The sequence below is a fragment of the Atta cephalotes genome, assembly GCF_000143395.1.
Source record: "Atta cephalotes unplaced genomic scaffold scaffold00063, whole genome shotgun sequence".
Lineage (NCBI taxonomy): Eukaryota > Metazoa > Arthropoda > Insecta > Hymenoptera > Formicidae > Atta > Atta cephalotes.
The window spans coordinates 81,770-95,141 of record NW_012130127.1 but is presented as its reverse complement, the minus strand read 5'-3'; the positions used below and the strand labels follow the sequence as shown (position 1 = coordinate 95,141).

The following is a 13,372-nucleotide window of genomic DNA, read 5'->3' as shown; positions in this document are numbered from 1 at the left end:
TGTAGTCGTGTGTNTGTNTGTGTGTGTGTGTGTGTGTGTGTGTAAGTGTGTGTGTGTGTGTGTGTGTGTGTGTGCGTGCGTGCGTGTGGGTGTGTGTGTGTGTGCATGTATATATACTCATACATATACTCATAAAAACTAATCAAGTTAAGCTGATTTAAACGGAGAAAACTGTCTCTTAGGCCGGAATCGAACTGTGTTGAAGATTGAGATTAAAGATTAAAGATTTAAATTTCATGAGGGCAAAGAAATTGGCTCCTTTTGTTCTTCTGATTGATCAAATATCTATTTTTCAATCTTCAATCTCATTCTTCAATGCATAGTCTGATTCCGGCCGTACAAGAGCGATTAATCAACATGCTGAGGCGTGTTTGGATTCCTACCCGAGTATTCTCCGGATGTCATGTCATTTTTGTTTAACATTCGGCAAATTACAAAAATGATACCTCGATGGCACTCGGATGGGAATCTGAACATAACTCTGAAAGTAATTAATTAAATCTCCAGATAAATACAAGAAAATCAATGATCAGGACACGAGTGTCGTATAAATAGGTATACAGAAGAGCGAAAATGTAAATCAAAATTAAAATGAGTACACGAAATGAAGTCGGTGCAATGTCCCTATTGTATGTCTCTGTATATGTGATTTCTGATTCGCAAGAATTCATTTTCCTATGTCCCATTGAGCGGAACTTGCGGATGCACAACCAATGCAAGCCAATGACGAACGCTATTCTAGTAGATCTAATGAAAGTATCTATGGGAAGATTCTTGCAATTGATCAGAGCAAACTATTTCGCTAAAATGTGTTGGCTTATGTCCTCAATGGGACGATCAATCACGAACATTCCGCAGTTCCGCATCCCATTGGAGCGCATCCTGAGGCGCGATGGACCGTGCTACAAATTCGTATGGCGCGGCGCGGCGTCACTGCACATTAGCTTAAGCCCGCTAGTGGGCCCTAAGCGAAACTTAAAATTCTATCTGTCTTGTTTTAAAGCCGAAAAAGAGACACAGATAGACAAATAGATAAAGATAGACAAAATCTCGTTTAAAATCAAAGTAACGTTGGTGCAATTGAGTCTTAGACATTTTATCTTTTAATTCGAAAACTGCTGCGAATATCTCAAATAATATTATAATACAATATTTTTTTATTCTCCTTCCACGTTTTCCATGCGGCTCGTATCCCATTTCTAGGACACCCGAATATTCAAGTATAATTTCTTCACAGTAGTAATTATGCACAATGAAATAATGTATGTACGTAGAAGTGAAAATATAACAGAACTGACAAATCTGACAAAGAGACAATTATATCAGTTATACAGACTTTACGAAATATATAATTTTTTTTTGGTTGTCAACTGTATGGAACGAAAAGTAGAGAAACGACATAGTATAAATTTTAAAGAGAGAAGGATGCAAACTGAGCGCATCTTGTAATATTCCCACCACTTTAGATACATTTTCTTTAGCACTTAATTACTATTTTTGAAGCAATGAGCTCTACAATATATTGAAGCACCGAGAAAGGAGGATTTCTAGACAATTCTGAGAGATTGTACTGTTTTTCTTTATTAGAAACTCACTAATTGGCTAATACTATTTGAAGGAAAGAGAAAGACAAATATTTGTTTTTCTTCCTTTTCTCCGTTGAATCAATTTTTTGTAGTACGCTGCACGTATTCATAGTCGATTTTTATATTTAAAATCGTCTTAAAAACTCATGAACCAATTAGATAAACGTATTAGCATATTAAGATATTATTCAAGATGGTTTTAAAATAAGAACGCAGTATGAATTCCGGCCTTAGTAACTTAGAGTGCCGTCCCACGAATACAGAGAAACTCAAAAAAGTGAGATGGTAGGGGCATACCGATCAGCATCGTTCCGTTCTGATTTTAAGCGGCTTAGTTCTTTATGGGGCATATTTTTCGCGAACACAGAATGACATTCTAATTTTATATTTTATAGAAAATGATATATCTATTACATTTTGTTTATAAATATTTTTATTCATAAATTGTTAATATGTTCATGCGAAGATATTCAATCAATTTTTCCATATCAATATATTGCATTTCTCTTATTAAATTATTACTTGTTCCCTGCAAGCACTATTCATTCTTTTTTAAATATGGATGTACTAAAATTCACTTTTTCGCTTTCATTTTCCGATTCTATTTTCCGTGATCATGAGACAGTATACAAAGAGTATTAGTTAGAAAAAAGCAACACATTACAGAAATTATTGGCATTAAGCAGATTTTTGTTTTTTAGATTCGCTTTTTTTTGTACAAAAGGTGTTAAATGAATGTATCTGTATCGATATATGAAATGAAAAACATAGCATTTATCTTATGATATGCAAAATAATAATAACCTCTGTTACATAGCACGTTTAATCAGATTTAATAACATAGTTATGAAATTGGCCAACCATAGCTATTCCTCGGAAAAACGACTGTGACCAGTTTCATAACTACAGATGTTATTAAACCCAATGAAGGGTACCATGTAAATATAATCATTGACACGCATACACAAAAAATCGATTTTTTGTAGAGGATTCATACTCATCAAATACAAACAAAACATCTATAATATCCATGTTATTAAAATCACAAATTATTTTTAACATTGTCATAGATTTAACTTTTCGATTTATATTGATGGGCTGATATTTTTTATTACGTATTTTATATTATTAAATTTTAGACCACTCTTTAAAACATTCTTATAGAATTATTTGTATATGCATATTATGATGCAAATTGCAGGCATCACCGCCGTACCAGCAGACAGCTACACGATGCCGATAGTATATTCGATCGGCAGTATCTTGGTGATCATGATGCTCTGTCTGATCTGTCATCATAGATTACGCAGAAGATCGCGTAATATATCAATCAATGACCTTCCACCGCAGCAAATAGTTGATGATCAGCGCCATTGCTACCAACATCATGACTTGCTACATCATCAGCATCAAAATCACACATCAACGCACAATTTTAATCAATATCAATTAGAACAGTCAAGTCTACCGAGCGAAAGTGATGAAGGCGAGGTAGAAGAACCTGAGCCATGTTACCAAGAATCCAGCAGTCCTGATAGTGTATGACCAATCAGCCTCTTACTTATCAAATTGTGCAAATTGTTATTATTGTTGTTACATACAGCAAAAAAGAAGAGTCAAGGAAAAGTCCCAAAGAAGAAAATCGGTGCGATGTTTATCGTTATATACGTGTTTCAAAACATTATATTGTAAGTTTTCTATATGCATACAGGCGGTATGCATAACTTTTGTGTGTGTATGCGCGCACGCGCTTTTGCGCGTATGTACATTTATATAAACACTATATAACATTATATAAATACTAAACTGCTAATATATATGTTTGTCAATAAATTCACACAAAGTATTATAATACATTGGTATCAACTGCATTTGCATTAGTCTCTATGTTATGCGAAGTCTACTGACACAATCTGATAGTAAATTCCCAGCGGAAATTAAGCAGAATCTGTCATTTCGTAATCTTTTAAATGAAGTATGCCAAGTGCTGCATAGTATGCAAAGTCAATTCGTCATATTGGAAAATTTTATATATTTTGTTCCGAGTATCGATAATTTTTGTAGTAGACATTGTATGTAGATTACATTTTTGTTTACAGATTTGACTATCTAGATGTATATGTCAAAATATTTCACTTACTTGAGTTCTTTAAATACTTTACTTGTTTTTGGTAACTAAAACAATGTTACAAAAATGTGTTATTTCTGGAACAAACAAAAAATATTTATCAAACTAATATTTTTTAAGATTTTAAGATTATTGATGTTTCCTTAAATAAGACAGTATGTATTATTACGTTGTAAGCTTATTAGACAAAAATTAATCCATTGGTTATATTCTTTATGTGATTTTGAGTATGAAAAAGTAGAGTAGAAATGTATGAGAACAAATAAGTAATGAAATAATCACTATAAAGAGATTAATAAAAGAATATTTATTTTAATAAATTCTCAAAATAATGCCCATTGTCTTCGATACATTTTTGTAGATAAATAAACGATAAATAAATCTTTGAGCTTCATTATTAGTTGTACCTAATAGATCCGGATATAAAGGTATATATTTGGAAGTGCTTTTCAAAACACAGGTTTGATATTTTGCACATTTTCTAAAGACAATTTGAACTGCAAAGTAACAAATATTTATATATAAGAGAGTTTTTATCATCTGCTTAAAAGTTTAAATAAAAGAAAAAATGAATATTGGCTATTACAAGAGAATAATGTTCTGAAACATCAGAGCCGTTTTTGTACTGAATGTAAACAAAGAAAGAGTGATGTTCACATTCATTAGATTGGCTATTATAATATACCGGAATGAAAACAATGTTTGGACTTAGCTTAAACTAAGAAATCAGATTTGGAAGTTTGGAAGTAGCTAGATTAATCTGAAGATTTTTACCTCAAGAATATATGTCACAAAATTAATGGAAAGTATGCTTCGGAAATGTTAGGCAATTATTGATAATAAAATGGCTCTGGACAATTATTAATAATAAAACAACATGTTTTTATCAAGCAGTATGTATGTATTTTTTAAATTTATTACAATAAATATTGTAGTTTTCAAGTTACATCGGGCATGCTTTTATCAAGTACTATATATTATATTAAATAATATAAAAAGTTAATAGATATAATTATTTCAAGTAAGTATATATTGCAGTAAATATTATTTCAATATATATAGACTGTCTCAAAAGTAGGAATCGCATTGGGGACGTAGAATGGATCCTACTCTATTTTTGAGATTTTATATTATAACAGATATATTAAAATATAAAATTATTGCTTTCAATTTGTATTAAATCATAATGAGAAATAACACATATATAATAGATATGTAACTATTTAAAAATAATAATCCATTTATAAAGCATAAATCATTTCAATAATACTGCAACGTTTCAGTAACATTGCAAACATTGCAGCATTGTTGTTGTTTATATGTTGTACTAACTTTTCTCTGCTACATGAATAAAATGAGAGTATTCACATATTATAAGTTACTATTAATAATAATGGTTAATAAAAAAGTATAGTAATAAAAGTAAAAAACGGGTATACATCAGTATACATCATAAGAAGTGTATACATCAGTATACATCATATGAAGTTTCATCCTTCTAAAATATATATTCGAGGATGACAACATTTTATATCTGCTTATAAATACATTCGGAAATAGTCACTTTTAATAAATTGAAAGATAACATTTTACAACTCTTCACATCATTTCTGTCCAGCTTCTCAACAGCATTCCTATATTTTCGATTTATTTAAAAAATTCTATAAATTTAAACATATATTTAAACATGGATTTTTTTTATAAAGAATGTTCAGATTATAAAACTATCTAACATATAATTGTGAATACATTTTTAATATATTTGCATATATTTAATATTCGCAATCGATTTTTAATACTTTATACATTTCTAATTTCAATATATATATATATATGTTATCTTAAAAATATTTATCTCAATAAAGAAGAAAGCAATCTTGAAAGATTGGATTTTATAAAATATGTAATAATATAAATGTAAAATTAAATTATCTAATAATAATTAGGAAAAAATCATGATGCATATTAAAAATACATATTTAAAAAATCAATAAGAATTATAGCAATAACGTCAATAACTCTCATCATTATTTGATTGATAGATTTCTTCCATTTCTTATTAATTTCTACTTTCTGTAGAGAATTAGGGAAAAACTTAAACTATATTCGGTTAATTTTAACCATTTTCAAGTGCAGTCCACCTTTTGGTGCTAATATAAATGCTTTAGGATCATTTACGTAAGGTATTGGAGTTTCCTCACAAGTTTCAATTTTATAGTTACGAAGTATCTTTGTAAGCCCAAGTTTAGACTGGTAAATAGCAAAACGAGCTCCTGAAAATAAAAAAAGCTCCTAATGCATAAATGAGATCAAAATTCTCGATTAAAAATATTTTTCGATTGAAAATATGTTTAATATAGAAATTAAGAAATGAAAAGTGGTATTTAAATTTATTTAACTTTACCAATGCAATTTCTTGGTCCATCTCCGAAAGGTAGGTAAGACATCGAGTGTCTGCTTTGCACAACTTCATCATTAAATCTTTCTGGATCGAAGACATCTGGCTTTGGATAAATATTCGGATCTCGATGAATCGCGTAAATAGGAATCCATACTTTTTGGTCTTTTGGTATACTAACTTTAGTACCATCAAAAGTATAACTCGATGTGGATTGTCTCATAACAATTGTTCCTGGCGGATATTTCCGTAAAATTTCTGCATTAAAAATAGTTGAATTATGTATTTATGCTCATTGAAGAACTATATAACAATTTGATTAAAGTTTATTAGCATGAAATCGTACTGTAATATTCTTGAAAAAAGATAACAGAGAAACAAAAATAACATATTATTTCCTTATTCAATTATCTTTTCAAACGACATACCTTTGAAAACCATATCTAAATAATTCATTTTTTTAATATTGTCATATATTAAATTTCCACCATGTTTTGCATAGACCTCGTCAATTTCCTCACGCAACTTGTCTTGTATTTCCGGATTTAATGCTAATTCATAAAGTACGTTACTAATAGTGGTTGACGAAGTTTCAAAACCAGCAAGGAAAAATACGAACGCTTGAGAAGCTATTAAACTATCCGTTGGATCTAAAATATTATTTTCTTCTTGTTATAAATAAATAATTTAATTTTCTAACAGATTAATTTATTACTTAAAAATTTATATATGGATTATATTGGGAATACAAATTAGTTCGGTCCATTTTTTGTGCATTTATTTCAAAACAAAATGAACAGATCAATTAAAGTATTGTCCATCGCTGCCTATTACTTCTTCCCATCTCTCAGGCAATTTTCGAATTTTCCATCTCGAAAAAATGACTCGTCTTTAGAGGCGATCCAATTTTGGAGTCAATTTCTGCGAAAGAAGTGAACCGGTGACTTGCTGCATCCTTCGGAACAACCAGTAATTAGAAGGAGCAATGTCCGGAGAATACAGCCGATAAAACATCCCATTTGAGCATTTCCAAATTTTTTTACGACTTTAGCGACATGAGGCCGAGCGTTATCATGAGAAGAATAACTTTATCACGTTTTTTGCTCGTATTCCACCCGTTTTTCTCGCAATGCACGGCTCAAACGAATCAATTGTAGCCGATACCGATCTCCCCGTAATGTAATCGCCAGGTTTCAGCAGCTCATAGTAAACAAGACTCTTTTAGTCCCACCAGATACAGAGCATGATCTTTGAACCATGAATGTTTGGTCGTGGTATTGAGGTTGATGGCAACGATTGTCCGGGCTTAACGTAGTATTTTTTCTTCTTGGGGGAGTTGTCGTAGAATATCCACTTCTCATCTCCAGTCACAATCCGATGCAAAAAACCTTTTCTTTGTTGTCTTTGAATCAGCTGTTTGCAAGTGAAAAATCGCCTTTCAACGTCTCTCGATTTCAGTTCATAAGGCACCCAATTTCCTTGTTTTTGAATCATTCCTATGGTTTTCAATCGTACAGAAACGGCTTATTGAGTTACCCCCAATGATTCTGCAAGTTCCTCTTGCATTTGACTCTGATCTTCTTCGAGTATGCCTCTAATTCTTTGTCTTCGAATTTTTTTGGCTGTCCAGAGCGAGGCTTGTCTTCAACGCTGAAATCTCCATCCTTGAAACATCGAAACCATTCCTTACATGATATATCAGTTGGAGCAGTGTCACCATAAACTTCGACAAGCATTCGATGGGCTTCAGCCGCACTTTTCTTCCAATTAAAGCAGAAAATTAAAACCTCCCGCAAATGCTGCTTGGTTAACACAAAATTCAACATTTCAAACACAGTAAAAATCAAGATTTTTGTATGAAATTCAAAGCAATATAAACTGAATATTATTAGCAGATGTTTAATCTCTCTGAAACCGCCAAAATCAGCTGTCACTATGAACCATTTATAACAGCTATCTTTAGGAAAACGGACCGAACTAATTTGTACTCCTAATATCTTAAAAAGCGGCCACTGATCATATAGAGCTATTCTTGATCAAAAATTAAATCGAAAATTCCTCTATCATTTTGAAATTTTCGCAATTTTTTTTAACTCTCTAATGAACAAAATGTATGAAATCGGCACATAAGACAACTTTAAGATATCTTTAAGAATTTTCTTTAATCAATTTTAAGAGCTTGCTTTAATTCAACTTTAGGATATTTTTAACATCTTTAAGATATTCCATAAAAAACACACTGAAAGATTTAATTTAAAGTTGTCTCATGTGTCGATTATCCACTTATTTCACAATGTTTAGAAATTAATATTTTGTTAACTATTGCAAAATTGCTCAATGCTGGCTATTGCAGAATGGTTCAAGACTTTTTGACTCAGTTTTTAAATAGCGCTATATAATTAGTGGGCGCTTTTTAAGATATACCTTTAAAATTAAGTTTTATAACTCAAAAATTGCTTAATGAAAAAATATTTCATTATAGAGTAAGTATCCCTATTAATGTGTCTTTTAGCCAATTTGCTTATTACTGAATTAATTATTAAATATTATAACTTTAATTTTATCTGCTTGCAATATCGGTTTTTCAACTATTTTTTTTCTACAATATTTCTTTAATCTAAAAAATGTTAATACTTTATAATGTTTTAAGGAGAAACATATTTTTGTCTCTATTAAGTCGTGCAAGCGACGATGGCCTTATTAATGTGCTCCCAATTTGTGTGCCTATTCCTACTTGACTCATATAGATTTTAATATATTTTAACATATAATTATTAAAACAGATAATAAATTTAAACTAATTGTTTAAGTTAATATTACATAAATTATATAATATATATAACAATTAATATACATAAATTATTATTTCAATTATATTTATTTCAATATACATTCATAACAACGTTCTCAGCTCCAATATAGAGCACATTAATAGGGACAAGCTTAAAATCTTACAGTATATATTACTGGATTCACATAAATTCTTCATAGCTTTCGAAAAATATTTAAAATACTTTAATACTTAAAAAATAAAATATTATACTATGGGGTATTGTATTAATAATTTAACTTAACAAAAAAAATATTTTTTCTTATTTATTCATTCTAATTTTCTTTATGATTTATCGAAATACAAAAGCACTAATAAAAAAGGACTAATTGAGACAGTTACTCTAGTGTTTTGAAAACATTTCGACTTCAGCTACAAGAATATGCAACAAGAAATAGTTTTCCTGAAATAGATATTTGAAAAATTCATTGTTGCTTTAATGTTCTATATACAAAATTTGTTATTTCCTTTTTTTCTTCCAAAAACTATATATATCTACAACTTTTATATAAAACAATGTAGAATTAAATGAGGCAAAGAGCCAACAACATAATATAATAAATAAAATAATAGTTATATTAATTACATACGTCTCGACTTTGATCGAGTCATTATCAATGTTACAAAATATAAAAGTAAAACCCTTAAGAACAATCAAATAAATTATAATAATACATTAGTTCGTTTCTTATTAACTGCTTAAAAAAATTACTATTCGTCATGTTAGCCAAACAAAAAGACAATTGAAAACAAGAATCCGTAAGCATATTACAGATATTAATAAAATTTCTAAGTCTCCAACGATTATTTCTAACTATCGCTGGGAGTTTAATTATAATTTTAAACGGGACAATGTTGAGATAATGGATATATTGTAGAACCAACTTACAACAAAAGATTAATATCTGAAATAGTGCACATTAAAAAGTAGAAACATGGCATTAATAAGCAAAATGAAACGAACTCACTATCAGAAATGTATTCCAATTTGATACATAGTTTTTCTCCTTCTTAATAATTTTCTTTCCCCTTCTTTATTTCTATTAATCAGTATATGTTTTCCTTCTTGGCATTGCGCATTTCCTACCTGTCTGGTGAGACGGAGATAAGTTGTCTTCGCTTTATTCTAATTTCACGATTTACATAAAAGGGTGGAATACGACTGTAATATTGATTATCAAACGAATATTTTTCTCTCTATTAATATATACAATTTGTATAGCACAAGGTACACTTTAGGCTGCAATAGATATTAGATGTAATTATAATTGCGCTGAAAATCTTTTATTCTTTTTCTTGTATTTTTAGAGAATAACAATTTGTCAAATAATTTGACTAGATTAACAACATGATGAACACTAATTTTTTAGCAGTTTAAACAAGAAACAAACTAATGTAATTTATTTGATTGTTAAGATTTTTACTTTTATATTTTGCAACATTGCTAATAACCCGATCGGAATCGAAACGTATATAATTATTATAGCTATTATTTTGTTTATTATATTATATTCTTTATTATTTATGTTCACTTTTTGCCTTTATTTAATTCTACATGGTACATTTTATACTCATAGAGCCTTATATTATTTTTGAATTTTATATAAAACTTTTTTCCATATCTCTCTCATATCTAGTTTCTGAGATATCTGCCTGGAATAATCAAAATTTCCCAACCTATATGACTTTCTACATAAAGCGAGGTCCACTTCATCTCCCCCCTTACCTAGGGACGCACAAAGCAAGATTCATCTCCTGCTTAGATGCGACTTTTCAGGCGAAATAAGATTCGCATAAAAAGTGTTGTACGACTTTTTGACGGAATGAATGGAGGTGAAATGGAACTTGCTTTGAAAAGTCTTTATAAAATTAAACTCATTTGTAAAATTTATTTTGTTAATAATTTCTTAACAAATATAACGACCGACATTTAAAATTTCTTCAAGGATCACAACCTTGACAGCATAGTCAAGCAGCAGTGTCAAGATCAAGATCATTGTTCGTAAGTATCAAATTTAATATTAAAATTACAGTTTAACTCTAAGTTACCTCAAAAACTATAAGAGAGCGCCACTTTTATTGTTAATTGTTAAGGCAAAGTTACTCGGAATGACAATCTTGACAATATAATACGTTAAAATCATTGGAGCTGGTTGTAAATATTTACCAATTTATAAAATTTTTTAAATATATGCATCTTGATCGTACAATCTTCACGTTACAAAAAATAAAATATTTTATACACATAAGAAAAATAAATAATAGCAGATACAATGAATACATACCAATACCATCCAATTTATCTGGATGGTTTCTTAATTCGCGCAATATATCAATAAAGTCGTTTCTATTGATATTATTCGTTTCTCTATAATCCATGTTTTCCACGATGACACGTGTGAAGAATTTGGTGACGTTTGTTTGCGGCAAGAAATAACCAAACAATATATTGTAAAACCATGGAAAAATTTGTCTGATTCTTATTCGCAATATATTTAGCCAGGACGGATTGAATGCTTCCCTTCCCATCTTACGAAATTCGCTGTTCTCGTCCGATAATGCGTTCATTTCGATACCGAAGACACAATTACCGATAACGTCCGTTGTATATTTGGCTGTTAACTCACGACATTCTATTGGATTGCCTGTATTCGTTATTTTGTCCATATATTGTATAAGATGGTCGGCACACTCTGACATTAAGGCAAACATTTCCTTCAATTTACCAGATGTAAATGCAGGCGACAATTTCATTCTTAATGGTCGCCATCTCTTTGGTTCCAAAAAGAAAAGATGTTGCGACAGCGGATCTGCCTGTGATATGACAAATAATATGAAAAACAAAATGATAAGAAAGTAACTTTAACTAAAAATTAAATTCTATCGAGTCAAAGAAATTTTCTTAAAACTTCTCGAAACAAGTCTCACAATTCTTAATGAACTACTTTATTTAATAAATTATATATACAGTGACCGCCAAAAATTCCAGGCCGACTGAATATCTCGGAAAGTATGCATTTTTGAGAAAAATGTTTTAGAAAATTGTAGATTTAAAAAGATCTATTCAATGATCTTATCAGTTTGACCTTGGGTGACGTCGCCAATGTAAAATCAAGATCACATCGATTTTATTTAATTGAACATGTTTAATTGAATTATTTTTTATTCCAGAATCTAATAGTCGATATCAAAAGCTTTTCAAAACGCAATAAAGTTCATTTTCGTTAAGTACTTTTTGAATTATAAGATTGAAATGCACCCCCATTATTAGTATTATCCAAGGTGATTAACGACTAAAAATTCTTTCAGTATTGTTCAAGATTACGCCCTGGATAACATTTATCATCAAGATCATTGGAGAGTGTTTCTCTTATTTTCAATTTTACATAAAAATGAATTTTCAGTGCAAAAATAAAAATAAGAGAAACAATCTCCAGTGACCTTGATTTTAATAAATGTTATTCAGGACATGATCCTTAACAAGTGAATTTAGATGATCGTTGGTGTTGCTATATAAAGATTACCTTTAGAATATATTAAGAATATTTGAAAAATGTAATGATTTGTAAAATATATTAATTTCTATTAATAAAAATAGATAAAATTACTTCTTTAAAATAAAACAAAAAATAGAAAATTTTTTTTCAAATGTTTCTCTATATTAATTACATTTACAATTTAAATAGCAAAACAATAGTTTTATTATTTAAATCATAACGTGATTTTTTTACTTCATATCTCCTGCAAATCTATCATCAGATAACATTGCGCAGAATCTGATCAATTTCTGTCATCAATCTGTTGCCTAATCATGTAAGTAAATTCTGTCGACAAAATATAAAATGAATGTGCAATTAGCATCAATCTACTAACATGTACTAATTAAATCTGCTGCCGGATTGCTGATATTCTGCTTAAGGGATTATGTCGTTCATTCTTACTTCATCCTGATAACACAGAAAGTTTCAATTGTAGTGATCTTGCAATGTCTCAACTGTCTCAATTGTGTTATCACATTTATAATATTTCTGAGACTATCTTCTTTAAAATATCATAATTGCAGTATCTCTACAATTAAAACTTAATTAAAATCTTATGTCTGAAATGTTTCTGTAATATACAGAATGTTCCGTAAGTTTTGGTCAATCGCTTTTGTGTAGACAGAGCGGACTAAACTGAATTGAAAATCCTCTACTTTTGCAATTTTCGCAATAATTAACAAGATATTAATTATTTAAAAATTGCCAAATATTGGTCTTGAATAATTTTTTCACTCAAATACTATCAACTTTACAGAAAAACTGCAAGAAACAAAAATCATTTATTTTTTCTCATAGAATTCTAAGAATTTTTTCAGAATTTTTTATCAATTTTTTAATGCTGCATTTTCTTATTTTTACCAACATGAGAAAATACAATATTCTGAGTAC

The 13,372-nt window shown here is 29.5% G+C and overlaps 2 protein-coding genes across 2 annotated transcripts in view; one reads left to right on the top strand and one right to left on the bottom strand.

The window, feature by feature from the left end:
- The window catches only part of LOC105623704 (cubilin), an 81,079-nt gene extending 77,948 nt beyond the window's left edge, over positions 1–3,131 (top strand). Inside the window, exon 15 of the mRNA XM_012205086.1 lies at positions 2,788–3,131. Within this exon, the coding sequence (XP_012060476.1) occupies positions 2,788–3,131 (344 nt within the window). The remainder of the gene's footprint in view (positions 1–2,787) is intronic.
- Positions 3,132–5,490: 2,359 nt separating this feature from the next.
- LOC105623703 (cytochrome P450 6A1-like) overlaps positions 5,491–13,372 on the bottom strand; it is an 11,453-nt gene continuing 3,571 nt past the window's right edge. Inside the window, exons 2-5 of the mRNA XM_012205085.1 lie at positions 11,228–11,756; positions 6,541–6,762; positions 6,119–6,370; positions 5,491–5,987 (exon numbers count right to left, since the gene is read on the bottom strand). Of these exons, the coding sequence (XP_012060475.1) occupies positions 5,815–5,987; positions 6,119–6,370; positions 6,541–6,762; positions 11,228–11,756 (1,176 nt within the window). The 3' untranslated portion in view covers positions 5,491–5,814. The remainder of the gene's footprint in view (positions 5,988–6,118; positions 6,371–6,540; positions 6,763–11,227; positions 11,757–13,372) is intronic.